Below are 24,043 nucleotides of genomic sequence, written 5' to 3' on the forward strand. Positions count from 1 at the left end.
GGAGGTGGGTGTTGGAAGTGTCTATGGGGAAACTGAGGACCTGGCCGCCCTCCCACCCCAGCCCAGATCTTGCCAGCACAGAGCAAGAGGCACTTAACTGCTGTTGCACAGGCCCCAGCCCAAGAAGCCACTGCCCTTGACCCCGAGACCCTGGGAACCAGCTTCCTGCAGCACCCTGCGCCACCCCCTGGAGCCCCTGGTAGATCCCATCCAGGGGCATGCGCAAAGGAGTCAAGTCACTGAGACCCACCCCTAGCAATCATCCAGTTCCTGAACTTCTATGGGAGAGGAGGCTGGCTGGGGACTCAGCAGGGTCCTGTCCCATCCTCTCCCCAACCCTCCCAGGGCTGTAAGGACTCGGCCCAGGGTGTAGGGCCTGGGGAACCGTGGGGCGTGAGCTGCTGCCTCCAGCCTGACCACTCCGTCTGGCTGGAGCCTGGGGGTCCCATTTCATGGAGGCAGCTGGCATGGAAGTGGGGTGCACCCTGAGGGCCTCTGCCTGCAGCCTCCCCCACAGGGGCCAGGTAAGGGATGTTGGTGGAGCCCACGGGCAGGGGACACTGTATCCACCAACCAGGCTGGTGCACCAGGCTCCTGAGACCTGCTGGCCTCAGGGTGCACGGGGCTTGACTGGCCAGATCCAGGCTGGAGCCCAGCATGGGCCTCTGCTATCCACTGCCCATGCAGTTCCCCCGACCCCAGGAGGTGTTTGTGAGGACCCACAGGCATTGCCCTGTGGTGCTGGACTGAGCTGGAGAGACTGAGGTGACTTCCCCTCTTGCCCCAAGTACTGCCCCCCTTTCATGGACTGCACCTGCTCCCTGGCCCTCCCCCCGCCCCCCCTCCCCACTGTGCTGCTGCCTTGCCCCGACCAGTTGTATCTGACCTGTCCCTCAGCAGACCTGTTTCTGCCTGGAACTGCTTAGGGAGCGTGGCCCTGGAGCCTGCAGGGCATCTTGGAAGCCAGGGAGGCCAGAGCAGCCTGAGAGAGGGAGGAGGAGAGGCCGGGGGCGGCCAGGACCCACCTCCCTTCTGTCCTGCAGCCTTGCCTGGCGCCTGGCTGATGCTGCACCAGGTCTTGGGGGGCCCAGCCCCTGCACCTCCAGAGCAGACTGCCCACCTCTTGGAGCCCACTGAGGCCATGCAGCCCAACTATGCCAGGCCAGTGGCCCCTGGCCACCTCTCCACAGCCCCCACCCCAGTGCCCATCCTGTGATGGCAGGGGGGGACTCCAGATGGGGTGCCAGGGCGATGCCACACGAGTGTGGGTAAGCTGGCACCCCTCCCTCCCCAAGTGTGGCCAAACAGGGATGGGAGGTGGGGGTCTCTTTTTGGAGGAGTTTTTTCAGCGGCTTTTCTGAGCTTATGCTCAGAGACCAGGGCTGAGTGAACCAGACGCACCACCGCTGCCTCTTAACCTGCTTCCCTAGCCCTCAGCCCGCCACCAGCCCCTCGTGAAGCACTGCTGCTGGGGGACCCCAGCCCAGGCACACCCACCAGGCACCGCTCCCAGACCCCTGCCTGGCCTCCCTCCTCGGGTCAGAGCCAGGGAGCATCTGCAGATGCTGCAGAAACTGGCTGTGCAGCTCCCCGACTTCCGCCCGGCCTAGGCAGACCTCAAGTGGGGCTGCTGTCCCCAAAGGCTAGTCCTGTGGGGTCTCTGCCTGCCCTGCCCTCCGCCAGGTTGGCCTCTGATACCAGGTCTGCAAGATGGCCTCCGATCTCAGGGCTCACAAGGACCATGACCGGCCCTCGACTCCCACTCTCAGTCCTGGGGTGAGGACCACTTTCCTAAGATGTTTCTGGCAAGGGTCTGTGAGGCCTGAGACATGAGTTTGCAGTAGGTGAGGGCCGAATGTATGGCCCAGGAGGGCACCTACAGAGAACGGGGGGCCAGGAGACGGCACTGAAGACCCTCAGGGGGCCAGGAGATGGGAGTGAAGGCCCGGCAGTGGCAGGACTGACCCCAGAGTCGGCCTTGTCCGGGCTCAGGTAAGGCAGGAACAGGTCTGGGCACATCCTGGCCCTCAGGCCTGTGCCATGTTCTGGCTTCCCACCAGAGGGCCCAACCACAAGGGCGCACATTCCAAGGCCCAGGGCCAAGGGGGGGTGCGGCACAGACCATTCCCACAGGCCTCTCGGCTGCTGTCCAGACACCCTCCAGCTAGCCTCCCCTCAGGTGGATACCGAGAATCACCCCTGGCTTGGAGGACCCGTGGGAGAGGCCGTCATCCATCTTTCTTTCAGCAGATGTTTAATGACGGCGCAGGCCATGTGCATAGCACAGGTGGAGGAACCAAGCCTTCCCGCCGGGCCCGCCCCAGTGAGGTGGACGGCCCAGGGAGAACCACGCCCACTGTACTGGAGGGGAGACACAGTGATGGGCCGAGGCCCATCTCCCCACTCTGCGCAGGAAATGACTTCCAGGACGGGGTATCGGGCCCTCAGAGGGTGGACAGAGGGACACAGCCCTGCTCAGAGCCATCCTTGCACAGCTGTTGTCAGAAGAGCCCAGAGAAGGCAGGGGCATGCCCAGGGCCATACAGCTCCACACAGGACCCATCCAGGGAAGATGCCACCCTGAGGCCACCAGGCCTGGGCCCATTGTGGGGGCCTGTGACTGCTGAGCACACTGGTGTCCGCATGTGCCTGGGGCCAATACCTGTGCCCTGTGAGCTGTGTCTGCCCCTGAGGTCTGTGCGTGGAGCAGGCTATGTATAGGAATAGGGCTGTGTATAGGAGGTTCTGTGTATATGGAAGGGAGTCTGTGTATAGGGGGATCTGTGTATATGGGGGGAGTCTGTATATATGGGGGCACCGTATTTAGGAGGTTCTGTGTATATGGGGATCCGTGTGTACGAGTTGGTCTGTGTATATGGAGGAGGGTCTGTGTATTTGGGGGGGGTGCATATATACAAGGGATGCTGTGTATATAAGAGGGCTGTGTATATGGGGATCTGTGTGTACCAGTGGGGCCATGTATATGGAGGAGGGTCCGTGTACACAGGGGAGGCTTTGTATAGGAAGGACACGTGTATACAGAGGGGTTTCTCGTATATAGCAGTGTCCCTCTCGTGCCCCTGAGTGTGCGCGTGTGGCCACCCCAAGGGTGCGTGCTGGGCACCGCTATTTGCACTTGTGCACGTAGTAGCCGGTGAGGTAGCCCAGGATGAAGACAGCCCAGAAGAGGGTCACTCCGCCCAGCACCTTCAGGGAGATGCCCAGCTTGCCCGAGCACAGCTTCCGGGAGATCCTAGGGTGAGAATCACGGGCACGTGAGCCTAGACGGGCCCGAGTGGACTGCAGGGTGCTGGCTGGGGGAGGAGGGGGCCTGGGGCAGGGGGCGCCCCAGGAGGGCAGCCTGGGCACTCTGCTGGACCTGGGTGACAGGAGGGAGGTGAGCGGGGAAAGACGGAGGTGTAGGGCCCAGGGCTGCGACTGCGGGTGAGCACCCAGCGGCGTGGAGCGGAGGGGAGGCTGGATGGGGGACGCTGGAGGAAGGACACAGAGGAGGGACTCAGAGGAGGTGGAGGGTGGGACCGGCCTGTGGGACCACGTGGGGCTGCTCCTCCCGGGCCCTCACCTCGCATAGCCCGAGGCCTCCTCTGTGCTGGACACAGGGGCCACGCTGACTTCATCTTGGCTGCTGTTGTTCCACCGGCTGTACTGGACGCTGCTGTCCTGGGGCTGCATGCTGAGGGCGGCAGAGGGCAGAGGGCCGGGGAGGCCTTCACGGGCGGGGAAACCGAGGCAGGCGTGCGTTCCTTCAGGGCTCTGACTTCACTGCAAAGCAGGCCGGGTGAGGGCAGTGTGGCCTCCCTGCGGGGCTACTTTGAGGGCGAGGAGGGGCTGCCTGGGGGCGGGGCTGACCTCTTTACCGCAGCCCCTCATCTGGCTTCTAAGGTAGCCAAGACACAGTGGTCAAGCCCCTTGCCCAGGGTCACAGGGGAGGAGGCAAAGCAGGAATTCCAACCCAGGGAGGCTGAAGTCCGCCAAGCCCTGCCTCAGGAATGTGAGCGGCTGATTTCCACGCGGCCCACTCCCTGGGGGCCTCCCAGCACAGCTGCTGCCACCCTGGAGGCAGCACTCGCGGGTCCTTGCTGGGCCCGCCAGCCAGCCTGATAACCGCCTTCCTCTCCTCCCCATTCCTGACAGATAAGGCCCCAGAGCCGCTCCCTGGAGACTGGGAAGACAGGGATGAGGCGGGGTGGCAGGCCTGGGGGCGGCGGCTGGTACGGCCCGTCCGGTGGGGGGAGGAGGCCTGGCGGCCTGGGCAGCGGCAGCATCTGTGGCCTCTGGCCTGTCCGAATTGCAGCCCCTCCCCCACCTGCCACTGTGGGAGGACCCGGGGCTTGGGGGTCACCCTGGCGTGCTGGGGGTTCAGAGGCCAGAGAGGCCCCTTACTTTCAGGGGCTGAGACTTTGCTCAGCCCCCAGCAGCCTGGGAACCTCTGCCCTTTCTCCCAGGTAATCTTGGACCCAGGCCGAAGGCACAGCGGGCCACTTAAGTCAAGCAGCCAATCCAGAAACTCACAAACCTGGTGGTTCTCCACCCCCTGCCCTGCTTCCGAGTTCGGCCTGCCCCCAATCCCAGGCCAGCAGGGAGCAAGGAGGGGAGCCTGTCTCCAAGCCACAGAGCCTGTCTCCGGGTGGGAGCCCTGGCTCGGCGGTGGCCACTCAGGCCATTCTCAGGCCCAAGGGGGACCAAGCGTTTGCTGAGTGTGGGTTCTGCATTCCCAGGGTGTGTTCGGGAGCGGGGCTATGGGCCGGCTCTGCTAGCTGCCTGCCTACGTCCACCGCCTCCCTCCAGAGGCCAGAATCCCCATCTTGTTCCAGGCAGCAATGTGCTAGCCCCAAGTGATAGCTAAGACAAGCTTAACACCCTGGTCTCCGCTTTCCCAGATGTGGGAAGTGCTGGGGTGCCGCAGGCGGCAAGGGGAGCTTTTGCTTTCACGAAGGAAACAGCAGCCACCTCCTTCCTCCTGCTTTGATGTGATGGCTGGAGCGGCAGCAGCCACCTTCCATCCCATATATCCTGCAACACCAGCCCCGATGATGCAGAGTCTCCCAATTCACACCAACTGCCCAGCTTCTTGCTATGAGGAGAGTCAACCCCAACCTACTCAAGCCTACAGCGGGGTCCTGCCACGACCCGCAGAATGCATTCCTGACTGATGCAGACCGTGGTTCTCAAAGTCGTCCTGGTTGGACAAAGTCACCAAAGCCGGTGAGGTTCTGGAGCTAGGCTCTGGAGGACTTCACTCACTCGCTCAGGAAGTGTGTGTCCAACCCCCACACAACGGCATACCATGTCACAGAAGCCCGGGGCTGTGTTGCCAGCCAGGGGCACCTGCCAAGCCCTGGGAGCCTCAGGGGGTACGGTGGCCTCCGGAGGGTGAGAACTGGTTCCCCATACCTTAGACCCCTTTGACCCCAAAACCCCTCCAAGGAGCCCATAACTTACAAAGGTGGGGTCCTGGCGTCCTCTGGAGCCCCGGAAGACGGTCAGAGCCTGGTAAGTGGATCTCACCTCCTCCCAGCCCAAGGGTCGGGGTCTGAGGTGCAGCCGGTGCCCCCCACCTTAAAAAAAATAGAAAATAAAGAAAAGCCAAAGAGAAGCAGCCTGATAGGGGCCGCCGGGAAGGGAAAGGGCCCTGGGGCGTCCTCAGGCGGTCAGCAGAAGCTAGGGGCCAGTTCGGACCTCTGGCCGCCCCTCCTAGGGTTGGCCCCGGGGCTCGGTGGGCCGCGGACAGCCCCTCCTCCCCGCCCCCCACCCCCGTAGTTTCACTCTCCCAGGCCCGCCGCTCGCAGGCCAGGGGCGCCGCCGCCTCCGAGGCCGGGGGCTGCGCAGCCAGACCCACCTCCTCCTCGTGGCCGCACCAGGAAGCTGCACCCGGCCCCGCGTCTCACCTGGCGCCTGCGGCCCGGGCCGCCCCGCGTGCGGCAGACGTGTCCCGGCCCGGCCAGGGTGGGCGGGCCTGGGCCGTGGGTGGGTGGTGCCTGCGCGGGGGCCGGGCCAAGGTGGGCGGGGCCCGAGGTGGGGCCTGGGGAGAGGCGGGGTCAGGCCGGGGGAGATGGGGCTGGCGGGGAGAGACGCCTGGCCGCGAGGGGGCCGAGCTGAGGGGCGGGGGCGGGCCCGGGGGCGGGGCCTTGGGCGGGGCCGGGGTGGAGCGAGCTGGGGAGCTGACCGCGCCGCGGAGGAGGTGCTTGCTGCCGGGGCTAGGGGGCTAGGGGCCGCAGGGGCTAGGGGCCGCAACGAGAGGCGCCTCCCAAGGCCCGGCCGCGGCCAGGATCTCCGCGGCCCTCCCCACTGCTGCAGCCCTGCGCTGGCGCCCGGTCCTCCCCCCAGACCCAGCTGACTCGGCTCGAAGGCAGAAGCGGAGCTCCGAGAGCCTCCGGCCGTCTGGGTTTGAACAGAGACGAGGCGGCTCCCCTGGGGCGCCCCGGGGCCTGCGCGGGGCTCGGCGCGCCCTGTTCGGAGCCCCGGCTGGGGTTGTCCTTGAGCTCGCTACCAGGGGCCAGAGGCCGGGGCGGGGCGGCCACGCGCAGGGTCCGCGCTCAGCAAGCAGGTGCTGCGTGAATGGGAGGATGCGTGGACGGCGGCGTGGAGAGCAGAGAGAAGATGCCGTGACCGACGCCTTCTTTCCGCACGTGGTTATATGCCTGAAGCCTGCTGTGCGCTGGAGACAGACATCGGTGGCCAACACAGACAAACCTGCCCTCCCGGGGCTCTCATTCCAGCAGCGGGGGTGGGAGCGGAGGTGCCCCACCTCCACCCACCTTCTTCCACTGCTAGGGGAGCCCCCATGGCAGGGCGCCCTCAGAGGTGTGTGCAGCTGGCAGAAGGAAAGGACAGATGCGGGGTCTGATCTGAACTGCCGTGGACAGGAGCCCAGGCTCAGGCCTCCTAAACCTGGGACCACCGGAAGGACCCTTCTCAGTGTGGGGTCTCCTCAGTAAGGAGCCAGGGGTGCGGGCTGCTGTGCTGACCCCCAAGGAGTGAGTATTGGAATCAGGGGTGTCGATATAGCCCAAGCCTCCTCTGAGTCCCAGGAAGGAAAAGGTGAGACCGTGGCCAACAGCAAGGTTTACTCCGGAATCAGCGCGCAGAGGCGGGGCCGCAGGGCGCAGGGACGCTTCCCCAGCGGGTCCTGCCTCCGCGGCCGGCCAGACCTGGGGGTGGGGCGGGGCCTACTTGGCGGCCGGCTTCTTGGGTTTGCCCACCGAGGATAAGATTTCCAGCTGCTGCAGGGGAGGAACTTTGACCCCTTTCATTTTCAACTGATTGTAGTAGTCGGTTCTCTCCGAGATGATCTTCTGGAAGAGAAATGCAGCCAGGGCGGCGGTGCATGCTGGCTGCCGGGGACCCCATCCGTCCTCCCCCGAGGGGCTCACTGCAGCGGTGGTGTGCTACTGGGGAACGTTTACAACCGCTCTCCAGGGGTAAAAAGAAAAAGCTCTGGTTTGGAGCATTTGCCATTTCTGTGCTGAAAACACTCCCACCACGGGCTGGTCCAGCCACAGATGTGAAGCTGCGGAACTCCCAGCTGGGGAGAGATGCCCACGGGGGCTCCGGGTGGGCTCACCCCTGAAGCTGGTGCTAAAATCACTTTAGTCCTCTGAGAATTGCAAGGAGCCTAGACTCGGAGACCTCAGAGCCTTTCAAGTCTGTCCCTCAAGTCCTTTCTGTCCTGCACACAGGGAGGCTGTCCCATTTCCTCCCTCCCTCCTCCTCTCTGGCCCATTGCTGTTTTGTGTCAGGCGTCAGCAAAGGAAAGGGGATCTTTCCTGGCTACTAGGTGGTGCTGAGGACTCCTTGCATCCCTCCCTCCATCTCTCCATCCCTCCCCATTTTCCTCCCATCCCCCCTCCCTCCTTACCTTCTGCCTCCTTCTATCCCTCTCTCTCTCCCTCCCATCCTCTCTCTCCGGCCATCCTCTCTCGCCCACTCCTCCGCCAAACAATGTTAGCTAGGGGCAGAGACCTCTCCGCAGGTCCCCATGCAGGGGTCCTCTCCCCTGAGGACCACTGCCCTACAGGAACACTCTTGACCAGGGCCTGCCCCACTTCACAGAGGAAAGGAGCCAGGCCCAGGGAAACAGGGGTGACGGAAGGTCATGGACACCTGCTGGGGTCAAAGGGCTGTGCTGTCAGGGAGACTTGGGGCTTGAAGACAGAGCAGCCCCTGGTGAGAAGCCTGCGTGGCCCCCACAGGGCACCTGTCAGTCGGGGGCTCTTCCCCCAGAGCTCCGGGCCCCACCATGCCTGCTCTCTCCCACGTGCAGGGGGAAGCTCTAGGGCTCAGCCAAGTCGAGGGAACCTGCCCACAGCTTCTCCGCCAAGGGAGGCAGACAACAGCTCACCCCTGCTGGCCCCAAAGCCTGCACTATTTCTCCCACACCACCCTGTCCCTCTGAGGCCTCTGCTTGGGGTCAGCGAGGAGCTGGCAGGGGCTGAGGCTGGGGAGAGAGCTCCTTGCCAGGGTCCTGGCTCAGCAGATGACAATTCCAGTGGAGGCCATGCCAAGGTGCTAAGAAGCATGGCCAAGAAGGCTAAGCTGGGCAGAGCCTGGGGAGGGCTCCTGCGGCAGGAGACTCTCCAGGACCCCAGCAGCCTGGCCCTCTCCCCACTGCACCCCAGACGGCTTGCTGCTGCCACCGGTCACGGAATGCTGAGAGCACCCCAGCCTCGCCAGCTGCCTGACATCACCACCCCTGCGGGAGATCTGGTCTCTGCCTGAGCAGAAAGAAAGGATGACCCCAGGGTCACAGTGAACGAGGGTGAGCCAGGGTGAGCATGGGGGTCCCCAGCATCCAATCCAGGCCTGTCCCTTTGGCCCCATTGCAGATCGGGGAGCTCTGGCCTGGAGATGTGGCCCTAGGGATGAGGCGGCGGCCAAGCATTGGATGTACCTGTAGGACTTCCAGGATGTCATTGTCAGAGATCTCGGTGGCCAAGGACTTGATGCCTGAGGTGCTGAAGGTGGCCTGGATGATCTTGTTTCTCAGTCTTTCAAGCTGCCAGCAAAGGGAGGATAAGGAAGGCGTGAGCCACGCCCACTGCCCCGTGTAAGGTTTACAGGAGGTAGCCGAATGCTCGCTTTTTGGGCTTTAGGAACTGGGAACTGAGGGTGGGAGAGGTCGGCGTGGTCAGCCTGAGAGCTAGACGGTGCCCCATCAAAGCCACCCAGCGTGGCCTGAACCAAAGATTTTCTACCATACTAACTCGTCTTAATGGAAAAAGTAAAACCCGCACATGGTTAAAAAAAAAAACCACAAAAGCTCCCAACGACCCCCAGGAGCTTCGGGCACCATCTCCTCCCGACACCGGGGGAGGGGGGCTCTCCAGGACACAGTGGCATGTCCTGCAGGCTCAGTCAGCCCCTTGCTTTGGGATTCAATGAAACGCTTGGCGGCCCCTCCCTATCAGGACTGGGAGACACTTCAAGCTGTGCGTTTAACCAGGTGTTAACCAGGATGGACCGCTGAGGCTGTCTAGTCTCTTGCTGTCATCAGCATCCTTGTGCATGTGCACGGCCCCAGCCCGCCTCCCCAGAGGTGAGCTGATCATGCCCCCAGTGACTTCAGAATAAACCCCTCCAATCTGTACCCAAGAAGCCCTCAGACAGGGTCCCCCAACTTATGGCAACCAGCTCAGCGCCATCTCCTGGATCCTGAGTGTCCAGAAGCCCTGGAGATGCAGAAATGCTGAGTGAGAGCCAGGCTAGGAGACTCAGCATTGTCTAAAAGGGTTGTGAGCATGTCTGCTTTGCCTCTGGGAAAGGATTCAAGCGACAGCGGGGATATTAAAGGCCCCGGACTGCAAATGTGGGGAGGGGCTTCCTTTCCTTCTGTCTTCTATGTATCGATGCCAGCTCTGTGCCAGGCACCGTGCTAGGTGTGGGGGTTACCGAGGGAATGGGGGTGCTCTCTCTGTGCCAGAAGTGACTTCTGCTGCCTAAGGGGTGGCGGTCACCAGGGTGTCCAGCCACAGTGCCCCGTGCACAGGCCTGTCTCAGGCACCACTCATCACTCACGGCATTCCTTTCCACTGACCCCAGACTTAGCCTCAGAATCTTTCTCAACACAGCATTCTAGGCTCTACCAAACCAACGTGATTTGGCACAGGAAATGAAATCTAGACACCATCGGCCATCTGATGCTCCAGCTGGGACTACTGCTGGATGGGAAACACGGTCTCATAAAAGATAACAGGCATGTGGGGGGGCCCTCAGTGATGCTGCCTGAGCCAGTCGGCAGGAGGCCAGCCCCAAACAGGCAGGAGAACACAGCTGGCTCAGAGCTGGTGCTCCTGGAGGGTGGGGAAAATGCTTCAAAAGCCTACGTGTGTGGGAGGGGCCTTTCACTTGGCTGGTTTGGTGACTTGAGTCAGGTTAGCTCCTCACTGGTTTCCCGTTTCGGCCTGGTTCCTCCTAAGCAGGGTGCACCCGGCCTCCCACTGTGCTTTTGCTCACATCTGGCTGGGGGCTCTGAGGGGTCCTTCTCTTCAAACCCCACCTCTAGGCAGCTCTGGGGTCTCGGGGGGAATATTTGTCCTCTCCTGCTGCAGCCTCCTCCTCTGTAGGGTGAGGATACTGAGGACATCTGGCTTTGTTAACAGGGTCACATGACTCATATAAAATGCTCAGACACTGCCTGCCCCATGGCACGCACTCGATAAGTTACAGATTATTACTATGTCCCTCCCACTGGGGGCCCTTCTCCTTCCTGGCTGGCTGTCCACATCCTTGTGGCCCTTCACAGCACAACCCAAGACGCTCTCCACAAACGGGGTCATCAAGGCCACCTTCGCCCACCCGGCTGCCTCCTGCCTCGACGGCTGAGTAAAGTGTCTGTGCCCCATCGCACCCCTGCCCCCTCCTCCACCACCATTTCTGGAGCATCGACTCCGTGCCAGGGGCTGGGATGCAGGGGACTGAGTCAGAGCACCTGGCCACTCAGAGTATGGTCCGCCCCCGGTCAGCCGCCCACAAGGTCCTGATGCTCTGCGCTGCCTGCTGCTGGACCAGGACCCTCAGGAGGAGGGAGCCGGGCCTACCCTGGAGTGGGCGATCTCCAGGGCCATGAGGGCCCGCTGCTCTGCCTGCTGGACCATCTCATTCTTGTTCTGCATCTCCTCCTGCAGCTGCTTCCATCTCTGCAGGTGCTTCTGGTTCAGGTCCACCTGGGCCTGCAGCTGGCTGACCTTGGCGTCACACTCCGAGATGGTCTGCTCCCGCTTGGTGAGTTCACTCTCCAGCTCCAACACTTTCTAGGGGCCGGGGGCCGGGGGGAGGCAGCCATGGGGGACAGAGGAGTCGGCCGATCTGGCCCAAAATGATTACACCTGTTCCCATCCCTGTTTCCCCCAAAAGCCACCAACTCTCACTGAGTTCCTCAGGTCAAATCCGGACCCAGCAATGGGAGGAGCCGCTGTGTGCATTTGCGCTCCTGAGGTGTGTTGAATGGGGCGCTGCCCACGAGTGGGCGCCAACTCAGCTGTGAAGGGATTGCCCAGCTTCACCTTCCCCCATCACCGCATCAAGACTTACAGCAAGAACAGTGACCTGCTGACCTTTTAATCCCCGCAGTGGTCACCTGTCGGAGAAGATGGTTGTCCTTCTCAATGAGCCCCATCATCTCTGTGTGCTTCTTGTCTTCTCGGAGGTTGGAGAACTGGAAGGCAGAGAGGAGGGGCGGGCTCAGGGGCTCCGCGGCGAGGTAGCAGGTTGAACACTCATGTCTACCTTTCAACCCCGTGAACCTCAGTAAGACGAAAGCAGGGAGCTTTCTGTCAAGGAGGGGAGAAGAGGAGAAGGAATGCCAGAGATGCTGGGGGAGTTGGGGAGCAGACCCGGGAAAGCTGAATCCTGAGCCAGCAGCAGGGACAGCTGAAGACAAGCCGGATTCACACTCAGTCCCCAGAGTCTCAGAAATTGGTGGTGCCGGCTCTCCTGGACGTGGAGGCTCAAATGGGGAGAATCGGTGCGACATTGTTTCAGAAACTAACGGCCGCAGACTGCCTCCAACCCTCAGTAGACAGGTACCCGCCCCTCCCTACCTGGCAGGAGACCGGATGTTGGGGGGGGGGGGGGCGGGGCAGGGGGGGTGGGGGGGTGGGGGGGGGATCCCAGACGCCAGGTGGAGTGTGGGTGCTGAACATGCAGACTCCAGCCTTCGTCCCCACTTGGCTCCCAGAATACAGGCAGCCAGGCCTTTACATTCCAGGCAAGAAATTCATGCAGTTTTCCCAGATTCCAGGGGAAGCTAACCAAACCAAGAGGAAAGACCTAAGAAAACCAGCACTGAACTCTCCATTTAAACGCCCAAGCACACGCCTCTGCCACGAAGCACAACGTTGTCACCGCGCTCGGAGGGACCAGCCAGCTCTGACTCTGGAACAGAGTTCTCCCATGGGTGACAGGGACCACAAACACACTTACAAAAGGATCTTGTAAGAGATAGAAGTGGTGCAAGAAGTTAAAACAACTACTCTCATTAACGCTTTCATCCAAGTAAGAGAAGATATCGCAACTGAGGGGGAAAAAAAGAGCACGCCTCAAAAAGGGAGAGAAAGGACCGTTCAGAGAACAGAAGAGAGGTCTCGAGAATTGTGAGTGTTGGAACAAAATTAAAACTCAGGCGGAGGGCTGTTGGCAAAGTCAAGGAAATCTCCTAAAAAGAAGAGGAAATGAAAAACAATATAAACAAAGAAAAATTCCAGAACTGAAGGGCCCAAGTCTCCAGTTGGCCACTGCGAGCCAGGACAATGAAAAGAGACGCTCAATAAGGTGCAACTTGGTGGGATTTCAGAACACTTGGGACAAAGGTAGGATCTTGCAACTTTCTAGAGAGGAAGCAGCCAACACCAAGAACCACGTTGTAAGGAAGCACAAGCATGAGGGAGACGGTGGGCTTCCCGCCAGCAACCCCGGGAGCTAGGAGATGATGGAGCAAGGCCTTCACAGTTCTGAGGGAAAGTGCTTTCCAAACTGGAATTCTGGATCCAGCCAAGTTCTATTCCTGTGTGGAACAAGGACATCTGCAGACCTATGGTGTCCCTCAAAATTTACTCCCACTCATCTCTTCTCAAAAAACTACCGAAGGATGTGCTCCAAAGAAGATAAGGGGAGCAGATCAAGAAAGAGAAAGATGTGGGGTGCAGCAGTTTTAAAATGTGGTTTATGAATCTTAATACCGTTTCACAAAACGGGTTTCAGTTCATGCGTGTGCTACCGGTAAGTGTCCTAATGCTGTAAATGCAACGTCAACCCACTGACACCGTGAGAGAATGGGATTGGGGGTAGATTTCCTGTGTGGGGGAGCCAGAGGAGGAAAGAGGGAAGCGTCAGATAAGGCTAAGATGGAGAAAAATCTAGAATGGGCATTATAGACGTGCTATCTAGAGACATGGAGAGCAGTTCTTAAAGAACCAGCTAGAAGAGTTGAAAGTGGCTGCCTTGGGGGAGGGAGATGGGTGGACACCCCTGTTTCACATAACAAGCCCTGTGGAACCATTTGATTCTTTAAGCTATGTGCACGAATAACTTCGATAAAAGTAGAAACTAAAAGCTTCTCGAGGAGTGGGCTCAGCAGAGGGGCCACCTCTCTAAGCATGGTGGGGATCTCACCCCTGGGACGCAGGGGCCAGGAGATGCTCGAGAAGTGGCCAGGAGCCAAGTGGCCTAGGAGACAGGACCACCCTTTGGACCAGAGGGCAATGCCAGGCTGTGGCGGGGCGTGATGCGAAGCCCAGCTCCGCCACTATCAGTGGTGTGACCCTGGGCAAGTTGCTCAGCTCCCTAAGTTCAGCATCTCCATCAGTGGGATGGGATGGATGGCGCCCCCTCTCCAAGCTGCTGGGAGGGCCAGTGAAGGGATGCGGTGCTTGCAGAGTGACTGAGGACACCGCACCTTGTCCGACATGGCCTGTAACTGACGCTTCCGCTCTCGCAGCTCCTTCTCCAGCATCTCGTTTTCCGTGTTGATCTTTTGCAGCTGGGATTCTTGGAAATCCACTTGTCGTTGCAAAGATGTGATGACCCCTGAGTGAGCAGTGGGAGAGAGGAGAGGCGGGAGCCAGAGGTGATGATGAGACGCGGAAGAGAGGGGCTGGGGTCACCACGTCAGCTCCAAGGGGCCCTGCGACCCCAGGCTGAGGGTTGCTGACTCCTACCCAGGCGTCCAGCACCAGGCACCCCCTCCTTCAGTTTCCCAGGGTGCCTTCCTTTGGGTGCCTCCCAGCTAAGCAGGACAGGGTGGACCCTTGACCGTTCTGCCCACTGGACAAAGCTGGCAGTGCCTGGGCATCCCAGCTGCTAAGCCCGGGCCCGCTGGTTCTGCCTTGGCATCCTCCAGCATCGTACCTATTGCAAGGGAGTATCTGGTCTTAGTGATCTCCAGCTCGAACTGGAACTCCTGGATCACCTGCTCATACTCCTCCAGCTGCGCCATCAGCTCCTGCTCAAACACCTCGTCCAGGGACCAAGTCCTCTTCCTGCCGAGGTTGGCGTCGGCGTCCTCCTCCTCCTGCACCTCCTTTTCCTCTTCCACTTCCACTTCCTCCTCCTCCTCCTGACCTCTTTCCTCTTGCACAGACCCCGTCCCACCCTCATGGTCCTGTGCTCCCTTGTCCGCTGCCCTCTCGGCCTCCCCTTCCAGGCTCTCTTCCTCTTCAACACCGCCTGCCTCCAGGTCCTTGCCTCTGTCGCTCACGGCATACTCCTCTTGCATCTGAGAGAGGGATGGATGCTGGGCAGGGGCACTGTGCCGCCACCCTGCCGCAGACATGCGAGCCGCATAGTCTCCCCAGGTTCGGGGCCTGGGGTTGCTTTCCTGGCATCTGCCCCGCCACCCCTCTCCTGTTCCCCAGAGGGTGGCTGAGGGCCTACACCTGGGGGAAGGCCACCAGGTTAGGGCTGCAGGTGGGATAATGTGGCCTGGGCATCACCCGGGCCCCAAGCTGCTCGTCCAGCCTCCGGGCCCGCCCACACCTGCCTCAAGCAGTGCTGCTCCTCCTCATCTCTGTAGAACGATTTCAGGATGCTCAGCCTCCCCACCACCTTTGGTGCAGACTCTGAGGACCGCTCCTGCAAGATGCCCGCATGAGCCTCAGGGTTTCAGACTGCTCCCTCAGCTCCCCCAGGTGATGTGCTGCCGAGACCCTTCCTCCTGGAAGGGGGACGGCAGCCTCTCTGCCCGCCATGCTCGTGCCAAGGGTGCTGTGTCAGTGCGGGGAGGGGGCAGTGGCCTGCAGATGGCAGCCCTGGGGGGCCGTACGACTCCTGGCTCCCCAGAATGGCCCCGGTGAGTGGCCTTCCAGTAATGAACACGCTCATTTGGAAGAGTTGACGGGGGCCAGCTTCAGACATGCTCACGCTGCATGTCACTGCTGTCGCCCTGCCCTCTCACGCCTATCTCACAGCTCCTGGGAGGCCGGGGAGCTGGAAATGCAGGCGATGCTTCCAGGCCTCTCCAGACTCCTGCTGCCCCCTGCCTACTGGCCCCCTACCATCATGTCTGGGCAGCTTTCTCTGGAGGATTCTATAATGGTCTGAAGCCCCCAACCCCCACTTCATGTGTGCCCCCAGCATAAACGTGGGCTGCCTCCTCAGGGATGAAAGCAGTCAGGTGTGAGAAAGACCAGTGACTGCTTCCTGGGGCCACACAGAGCTGCTCCTGCACACTGCCAGTACCTGCCCCATCCAGGCCTCTGCCCAGCCCTGGGGGAGGACAGCACCCCCATCCCTATTTTACAAGCAAGAACACTGAGCATCCCACAGCCAGAAAGGGTCAGGCTAATCCAAGCCACCATGACCCATGGGGCCCACAGCCAGGCCAGGTCTGGGGACATCACCTGGAGGGGGCCTTCCATCCTCCAGGATTTCAGAGGAATGGGGCCCTCATCTTACAGGTAGGGAAACTGAGCCCAGAGAGTACCATAACCTGCTCCAGGGAAAAAGCAAGCCGGCAGCAAAGCACAGGGGTCTAGCTGTCAGCTCATGGCTCTTTCTTCATATCATCCTCCTATTTACTGTCCTCTGGATTCTGGCCTGTAGCTCAAAACCCTGAGACCCAGTGGGAGCTCCTTTGAGGACCTGGCAACCCTCCAGGATGACCGGGGATTTTCCAGGTGGCCTGAGGGTCACCAGGAGGTCTGGACGCTTTGGAAGCAGAGCCTGTGGCACAAGCGCTCAGCTCACCCGCATGCCCTGGTACCCTGAGGCCTCTTCGCCTTTGCTTTTGAGGAGGTATTTCAGCTGCCTCTTCAGGGCCTCCCGCTCCTCCTGGAGGGCCAAGATCTCCTCGTCTTTCTTCTGAACCTGCACCTGCAGCTCAGAGAGGCGCTGGACTTCCTCCCCCAGCGTGAACAGGCAGCGGTCCTGGGCAGAAAAACGAGGGCAGTCCCATGTGCCATAGAGCCACACAGACTCTTCCTCCTTTCTCTCCAGCCCACCCACAGGACAGCAGCTCCGGGCCCAGGAAGAGCAGACCTGCTGCCCCGGGACCCTGAAATCCCGAGCCCGAGATGTGAGCTTCTTTACTGCAGCCACATCCTGCCTACGGGCAGGTCTGAAATCCTTGCTGGGGAGATTTGTGGCAGCCTCTGCTTCAGGCCTGGGGCTCCTGGGCAGCCCTCCAGTTGTGACTGAGGATGCCAGTCTTTATGTGGCCCCACATCTAATCAGCAACACCCTCCCTCCGAGAGTCACCCCAGGGCCCTCTGCCCCTCAGCCTTCCATTCCCCAAATCTCAACACCCTAAATTCTTCCAAGTTGGAGATGCAAGATGTTTTCAGACAAACAGAAGCTGAAAGAATTTACCACCAGCAGACCTGAACCTTGAGAAATACTAGAGGGAAGGAGGGAGGTGATCCCAGACAGAATTCTGGAAGGAAAAGTAACTGGAAAGTCTTCTAAATGTTTGGAAATTACATGATAGGCTTCCCTGTAGCCCACAAGTCAAAAAAGGAATCCAAAAGGAAATTAGAAAATATTTTAAGCTAAATAATAATGAACATTTGGACATATCAAGACTTATGGGGTATAGCTAAAGCTGTGACTAAGGGCAAATGTATAGCTTTAAAATGCACCTATTAGGGGGAAAAATGGAAAATCAATGACCTAGGTATCCATCTTAAGAATTCAGAAAAAGAACTGCACACTAAACTGAATTATTCCCTTCCTTCTATGTTCGTTAAGTGCAAGAATGGATGATACAGGAAGGGAGGGTGGGTAGGGGAGAAGGATGGCGCAAATATGGCAAAATTTCAGTGTTCAGGGAATCTGAAGGGTATGTGGGAATTATTTGTACTATTAAAGTCAAAGGGGAAAGTAATCATGCAGAAACACATGCACGAGTCCCAGACCAGAAAATGCTTCCTGGGAAGGAGACCCTCATTTCTGATGGGGCTTCTCACTTCGCACACTTCGAGCTTATTGCTGCTGGTGGCTCTCTTGCCTCCAGAGGAGAAGCACTACCTGTGACAGCTCAGATGACAGCAGAGACACAAGAAACAGAACCCTAAGGATACCATTTGAGCTCCTGGAGGCAGCCAAGCCTGCAGCCCTTCCCCTGGTTGGTTCACATACACAAGCTAGTAAATCCCTTCCCTGCTGTTTGGATTAATAACAGCAGTGAAAAGAACATCCTTTTATATCTATCTGTGTGACTCTAGCAACTTTTTTTTCCTCCCCAAATCCCCCCAGTATGTAGTTGTATATTGTAGTTGTGGGTCCTTCTAATTGTAGCATGTGGGACGCTGCCTTGGTGTGGCCTGATGAGCGGTGCCAAGTCCGCACCCAGGATCTGAACCAGCAAAAGCCTGGGCCGCCGAAGCAGAGCTTGCGAACTTAACCACTCAGCCATGGGGCTGGCCCCATAAATAAGTACCAGTCCCACTGTGTGACTCTATCGTCTTACATCCTCAAGCTATTTCCCAAAAGTGGAATTGCTTGGTGAAAGGGTATGAACACTTTTTAAACTGTGAAGTCTATCATAAACGCAGGGGTAGTGTTTCAGGAATAAAGTGAACTGAATACTCATGGACCCGCCCCAGCAGGGCCCTGCAAGTCCCTGTCGTGTACCCACCAACTACCCGATATTTTGTGTTACTCATTTCCATAATTGTCATTAAAGCTTTACCAGCTTAAAAAAAAGAAGAAGGAGCTGATTCTAAGACTGTGAACGTTGATAAACCTCTAACAAGACTGATGGAGAGAAAAAGAGAGAAGGCACAAGTCAGCCGCGTCAGGAATGACGGAGGCTCTCTAATCTCCTGCAGACTCTCCTGCAGATGCTGGAGAGGTAATACGAAACTATTATGTACACAGTTAGGCTAATAAATCTGAAAATTTACTTGAAATGGACATATTCCTAGGAAAACATAGCTTACCAAAACTGCAACAAGAGGAAAAAGGAAATCTGAATATCTTAAAAGAAATTTCTTACTTTAAAAACCAACCCTGTAAGAAATCTCCAGGCACAGATGGCCCCGGTGATGAATTCTTCAGAATTTACCAAAGAGATAAAACTGATTTGTGCAAAGTCTTCCAGAGAATAGAAAAAGAAAAATAGGAAATGCTTCCCAACCTTTTTTGTTGTTGTTGTTTTGAGGCCAGAATGACTCTGACACCAAAAGCAGACGAGGGAATTACAAGCCAATCTCTCACAAACATTGATGAAAACGCAAAGACCACAAGGAACTGACTCACAGGTGGATCTTTACGTATCAAGCTGATTATTACTATTTTTAAGAAGATATTCTCCCAAATGGAATTACTAAGTCAAAGGTGTGTGGCTAGTTGACGGTCAGGATAATGTGTGTCGAGCTGCATACAAGTTGGCGAGATCCGTGCCAGCTTTAAGGGCCACCCGCTGGGAAGAAGATGGACAAAGGACAGAAGATTTGTCAAATGTCTGATTCACAGAAGCCAAAGGAGGGGATCTGGAGGCCAATGTAGGCCACATCTGGGGACCTCCTCGCAGGGGCGACCAGAACAAGAGCCCCCGGGGTGGGTGGGGCCTCCTCTCCAGCAGGATGCAGAGCTGGGGCAGTAGGGCCAGTATCCGTGCCCAGGGCTCCGCGCCCGGCCTTACCTTCTCGTGGATGACCGAGATGTACCAGGGTGTCTGCTTTGTCGGGTGGCTCTGCTCTAGGACCGAGGTGCTGGTGACCGGGCTCAACTCTTCGCTCTTCTTCCGCAAGTAATTGAACTCGCAGGCACTCTTGCTGAAGGGGAGCAGGTGCCCTGCCAAGAAGCAGGGAGCATTCACAGTCCTCCTGTGCTGAGTCACCTAGCGTCTTCCAGGATAACGTCCCCCTGTCAAGACTCCCCTCAGAAACCCTTCGCTGCCCTGCTGGGCTCCTCTCTGTCTCCTGGTTCGTACCACCATCGTCCATCTGCCCATACCCAGCCCAGGGTGCGTGTTGAAGACATGGAGGGAAGCGTCAGCACCCCTGGAGATTCCCAGAGCCTGGGAGTCAGGGCAACAAGGTCATCCCAATGCTGCCCCATGCACAGGTGGCCCTGGACACTGCAAGGGGTTTCCTTGCATTCAGGCAAAGCAGACATGTGGGTGTGGAGTACATCTTTGGATAAACAGAAGTACATTTTTCTGTAGGAACAGTCACATTGGGTCTCCTGACTCAAGAAGCGATGCATCCCAGGGGCCTGTGTGTCAGGGACGCAGGGCCAGGCAGGCAGTCCTGGGGAGGGAGTTCCATGGGAAAGGAGCAGGTAGCAGAGGCCCCTGCAGGTGCAGGCAGAGGCCCTCGGCGCTGGGTGCCGAGGAGAGGCCCCCACGGGACCCCATGGGTGCACCCGCCCTGGCGCCCAGCAGGCCCTGCCCTCACCGTCCGCCTTCACATCTGAACCCTGCTGGCTGTCGAATAAGTCATCACTCTTCCTCCAGGTCCTGGGGCTGACACACAGTTCCTCTGGCAGAGCGACGGTCGTGGCTGAACCTGCAGGATGTTAAAATGCCAGCTGGTGACCGCTAAGGTTGCACCTCACCAGGACCTCCAGGGCAGGCACTATTCTTTCATTTCTTTTTAAACATGGGGTAGGGTTGAAGGTGACTTCTTCTCTCTGTGGATGCACGGGATTGAGCCCTGGAACTGAATCAGAACATTGTTCCGTCCTCCTACCCACTTTGGTGTGTCCACTGGAAATTGAGCAGGAGCAACTTAATCTCTGCAAATTGATGCATCCCCTCCCCTGGGAGGATGGACCCCGAGTTCCCTTCTGTCAGAACAGCTCCTCCTCAAAGTTTTGCAGAAGCCCCTTCACCCCAAAGGGCAGACCCCATTTCCTCTAAGCTGTCGCGAATTGTACCAATGGCAGGCGCCCTGGGAGCAGTATGTTGGCACAGATCCTGCACCCAGGATGCTGTGTGGTCCCTCAGCCCTTCCTACACACCTGCCCACACGACTCATGGTCCTGGAGCATTGGCCACTCTCTGAGGCCCTGGCACTGAGAAAGGGGGAGCTTAGAGCCTAGATGGGTGGTTGGGGTCCCCACTTTTGCTCGACTGCTGGCTCCATCCATGAACAGGGCCCCAGTTGCTGGCTGCAAGCACTAAGTCTTGATTCCACCTTCCCTAAGGATAATATCATGTGTAGGGAGATGGGACCAGCCCGGGTCCTGGAGCCTAGAGGTCTGGAACAATGGCTGGCCTGACTGATGCTCCCTCGGTAACCACTGATCGTCTTGGTTGCCCTCTCTGAGCCTCATATTTTGTATCAGAACAATGTCGGGTTAGACAAAGCCATTGCTAAGGATTCTTACAGCGACTGGTTCCTAATGAGCTATCTTTGGCCTTACTGACCTCCTTCTGGAAGCTTCCAGAATCTTCAACTTCTCCCTCTTCCCTGCCCCACAACCCTACTGAATGAGACAATAGGAAAGCAAGAAGGCTGGGAGACAGATAGTAGGAATAGTGACAGGGAGAAGGGTCCCTCCCTCTGCGGTCTCAGCTGCTTGTTCCAGCTCAAGCTTCCGCACAGAGGGAATTTCAGAAGCTGCAGGTGCACATCCGATCTGGCCACCCCCCGCAGGCTGCCATGTGCTGGAAGGTGGCCCGACACAGACAGGGAGGGAGGAGGTGTGCACATGGGGCCCCTTGTTGGTGGCTCTCACCAAAGTGAGACATGGACGTGGCCCTGGTGCTAAACTGGGGGCAGCCAGGACGCATGAGAAATGCCTTTCGTAGTTCCTCCATTCCAGACACAAAGCTGGTGTCCTCGGCACTGGCGACTTGCCTGGATTCGCTCTGGCAGAGTGGGAAAAATGACAGTTGCTGAGAGAAGAGACCCGGGAAGCCACTCTCCTGGCAGCGGATCCTGAGGGCCTGGTCATGGCTCCCCACTGCAGCCGTCTTCCCCTCTGCCAACAAACTGCAAGTCATGTGGGCCCTGCTCTAGAAGCTGCCGTCAGCTCAGCCTGGACGGCGTGCATTCAGGAAGCCCCTGAGAGCTGGGGGCTGGCTCTCTAGACTCCCAGCGCATGGGAGGTGCATGACCCTCCCAACCGGGTTCTTCCTTCCTTATTTTCTCTTCTCCCCCCTTCACTCCTTTACAAGACCCCCTAAGGAAGGCTCAGGGCAACAGTGCGTCTCCTCTCCTGGGCTTCGGGTCTGCTCCATTCTTTGCACTCCTGGAATCTACCTATCTTAATCCATCACCAAAACATATTTGGAATGCTGTATGGGCTGACCAGCCCGTGAGGCCTTTCGTCAAGCAGGAGAAGCAGGTCATCTCCAAGTGAGCTGCACGTGGCCGGCCACCCTCCCTCGAGACCCCATACCATCTTCCTGTAGTAGCTGCTGATGGCCTGAGCCGACTTGCTGAGGGAGCGCTGTTTCTGGCGAAGTTTCCATTCTGGGGCCTGGTAGTCCCGGCTGGCCACACTCCGGAGGACCATCAGGCCCTTCTCCATCAAGTTGGGCGCCAGACTCCGCTTCTTGGGTGTGCTGGTTCCGATAGGCAACATCGGGAGGGTGGGACAAAAGGACCAAGGGTTGCCTCCTGAATGATAACTTAGACAGACTGCTCCTATGGGCATCTCGGTCTGGAGCAGGGTGTGAGGGGAGCACGGCCCCCAGCGTGGAGTTGCCCCTGACACAGGCCAGCAGGAGACCAGCTTCTGAAATTCCATGTCCTCTCGGATCCTGGGAGCAGTGTATGGCATCACAGATGTCTCCATAGAAACAGGGCACGTCATTCGTGTTAATTTTCTACTGGGAGGGGCCCTGGAAGCTGTTTCCGCTACATCTCAGGATGTTACAAGCCTGGGAGACGTGGCCGAGGCATTAGCAGCCTGTTCTCCTGGGGGTTTTTCCTCCAATCATCAGTGTTTCACCTTATTCAAAATCTGACATCAGTGCCTCCGATGCGAAAATTTAACATCCTCGGTTAAAATCCACAATTCAGAAGCATTTCTTAACACCTGAAAATTGTAATTCTTTTTTAAAAATAGAGTTGGTGGTGGAGAGGGGAGAGACGTCTTCTGGAGAAAAGCTTACTGTGATTTCAGTAAAACCTCACCGTCCCAGATTCTTGAACACACAGGCCTTGGGCTCGCAAAAAACATTAAGAAGTCGTGTTGGCATGGTCGCCACGTCCAGGCTACTGCCCGAAAAGGTTTTGTTACCAGTCCATGGTGGGTCCGCTTCCTGGTGAGTCGAAATAAAGTCTTTGCCAGATGTAGTTGTCACACAAAGTAAAAATTTTTATTTGCAAATAAAGGAGACCACAGGGAATGACTTCACAAAGCTGTGGCTGCTCCAGCAAAGGAAAATCGGGGACTTTATTTGGGACAGGGAATGAATATTCCAAAGAGAATACGTCACATGTGGAGGTGGGTATAAGCCTGTGCAGGTGTAGTCTGAAATCATGCTTTTGCATGCATCGCGCATTGTGCTAATAAGGCTTAAGATCGTCCTGGGGCGGTGATTTTAGTATTACCATGAGGCACAGGTTACATTTTTACGCTTCTCTGCACGTCTGCGCAGGTGTCACTCTTGCGGTTGGAGTCTGGACCGGTTCAGGGTGGCTGGTGTTGAGATCTTCTTCCTGCAACAGCTGAAACCAGCAACTTAAGGAAGTCAGAGAATGGAACACCTGCACGCTTCAGCAAGGCGAGAGCAATAAGTCAGAGCCCGCAGCTGGCAACTGATTCTTTTTGGCCGCTTCAGGTTTCTCAAAGTTCATTTTGACTTTGAGAACATTACGTTCAGTGAAAGAAGCCAGACACAAAAGGCCATATAGCGTGTGATTCCGTTTACATGAAATGTCCAGAATAGGCAAATCCGTAGAGACAGAGCACAAATTGGTGGTGCCGGGAGCAGGAGGGAGGGAGGAGTCGGGAGTGACTGCTTAATGGCTATGGGGTTTCCTTTCAGGGAGACGAAAAGGTTCTGGAACTAGATGGTGGTGATGGTTGCACAATTTTGTGAGGGTACTAAATGCCGTGGGACTAGACACTTTAAAATGATGGGGTTTATCTTAATTAAAAAAAAAAAAACAACTATAGTTTGAGCCCCCCTTCTTTCAGCTCATCCTTCAGGTGGATGGAAAATGCCAGACCCTGAAGGCAGCATGTATAGCTGGGTTTTTAAGTTGCCTCGATTTCTTCCAAGGGCATCAAGGTGCCCCCCCAGTGTTGGTCCCCTCTGGATCACCCCTGGGTCTCCCACAGCTCAGCAACGGCCTCCTCATCCTGCTTGCTGTTTTCTCCTCCAACCAGTAGCTGGTCTGGACCAGCTCCGAGGTTGGAAGGAATTTGGAGTATTGTTTTGAATTAAAGTCTTAAGCCTATTTCAGTGTCGCGTGCCGTTGCTTTTTCTCCAGTCCACTCGAGGGACATTTCAGTCACGAAGTTCTCAGTCCTTCTGCATTCATGGAAGGTCGAACCTGCCATCTTGGTTTCTACTCCCGACTGTGAGCTTGAGTCTAAAAGGAAAGTGTCCGTCTGGACTCAGAGGCTCTGAGAGCGGGCAGGGGCCTGTGTGCGGGGCTGGAGGGACCTGGGGGAACAAACGTGT

General features: G+C 57.9%; 2 protein-coding genes across 3 annotated transcripts; both read right to left on the reverse strand.

Annotated features, from left to right (window-relative positions):
* Positions 1-102: 102 nt before the first annotated feature.
* SMIM1 (small integral membrane protein 1 (Vel blood group)) lies at positions 103-6,013 on the reverse strand. 2 transcript variants are annotated; one of them, XM_046661325.1, is made up of 4 exons: positions 5,910-6,013; positions 5,464-5,579; positions 3,584-3,783; positions 103-3,253 (listed from the first exon to the last, which is right to left on the reverse strand). In XM_046661325.1, exons 3-4 carry the CDS (start codon positions 3,691-3,693, stop codon positions 3,127-3,129), a joined length of 237 nt encoding a protein of 78 aa, XP_046517281.1. In that variant the 5' UTR covers positions 3,694-3,783; positions 5,464-5,579; positions 5,910-6,013; the 3' UTR covers positions 103-3,126. The 2 variants fall into 2 exon arrangements, with proteins under 2 accessions (XP_046517281.1, XP_046517280.1); XM_046661324.1 differs by having other exon boundaries at positions 5,861-5,991.
* A 147-nt stretch (positions 6,014-6,160) lies between these two features.
* CCDC27 (coiled-coil domain containing 27) lies at positions 6,161-22,299 on the reverse strand. Its single transcript, XM_046661788.1, has 12 exons — positions 21,683-22,299; positions 21,139-21,269; positions 19,854-19,964; positions 19,097-19,248; positions 16,201-16,380; positions 15,003-15,087; positions 14,365-14,775; positions 13,913-14,043; positions 11,597-11,674; positions 11,058-11,270; positions 8,912-9,016; positions 6,161-7,316 (listed from the first exon to the last, which is right to left on the reverse strand). Exons 1-12 carry the CDS (start codon positions 22,219-22,221, stop codon positions 7,191-7,193), a joined length of 2,262 nt encoding a protein of 753 aa, XP_046517744.1. The 5' UTR covers positions 22,222-22,299; the 3' UTR covers positions 6,161-7,190.
* Between the last annotated feature and the right edge of the window lie 1,744 nt (positions 22,300-24,043).

Source organism: Equus quagga, chromosome 5 (genome assembly GCF_021613505.1).
Source record: "Equus quagga isolate Etosha38 chromosome 5, UCLA_HA_Equagga_1.0, whole genome shotgun sequence".
Classification (NCBI taxonomy): Eukaryota; Metazoa; Chordata; class Mammalia; order Perissodactyla; family Equidae; genus Equus; species Equus quagga.

Excerpts from the sequence above, each read along its gene's own strand:
- CCDC27 (XM_046661788.1), bottom strand. The coding sequence starts at position 22,221 with ATGACGTGCCCTGTTTCTATGGAGACATCTGTGATGCCATACACTGCT. Across the intron at positions 11,675-13,912 it reads TACAGGCCATGTCGGACAAG|TTCTCCAACCTCCGAGAAGA; the intron begins GTGCGGTGTCCT and ends TCTGCCTTCCAG. Across the intron at positions 9,017-11,057 it reads TGGAGATCGCCCACTCCAGG|CTTGAAAGACTGAGAAACAA; the intron begins GTAGGCCCGGCT and ends CTTTGCTGGCAG.
- SMIM1 (XM_046661325.1), bottom strand. The coding sequence starts at position 3,693 with ATGCAGCCCCAGGACAGCAGCGTCCAGTACAGCCGGTGGAACAACAGC. Across the intron at positions 3,254-3,583 it reads GAGGCCTCGGGCTATGCGAG|GATCTCCCGGAAGCTGTGCT; the intron begins GTGAGGGCCCGG and ends TTCTCACCCTAG.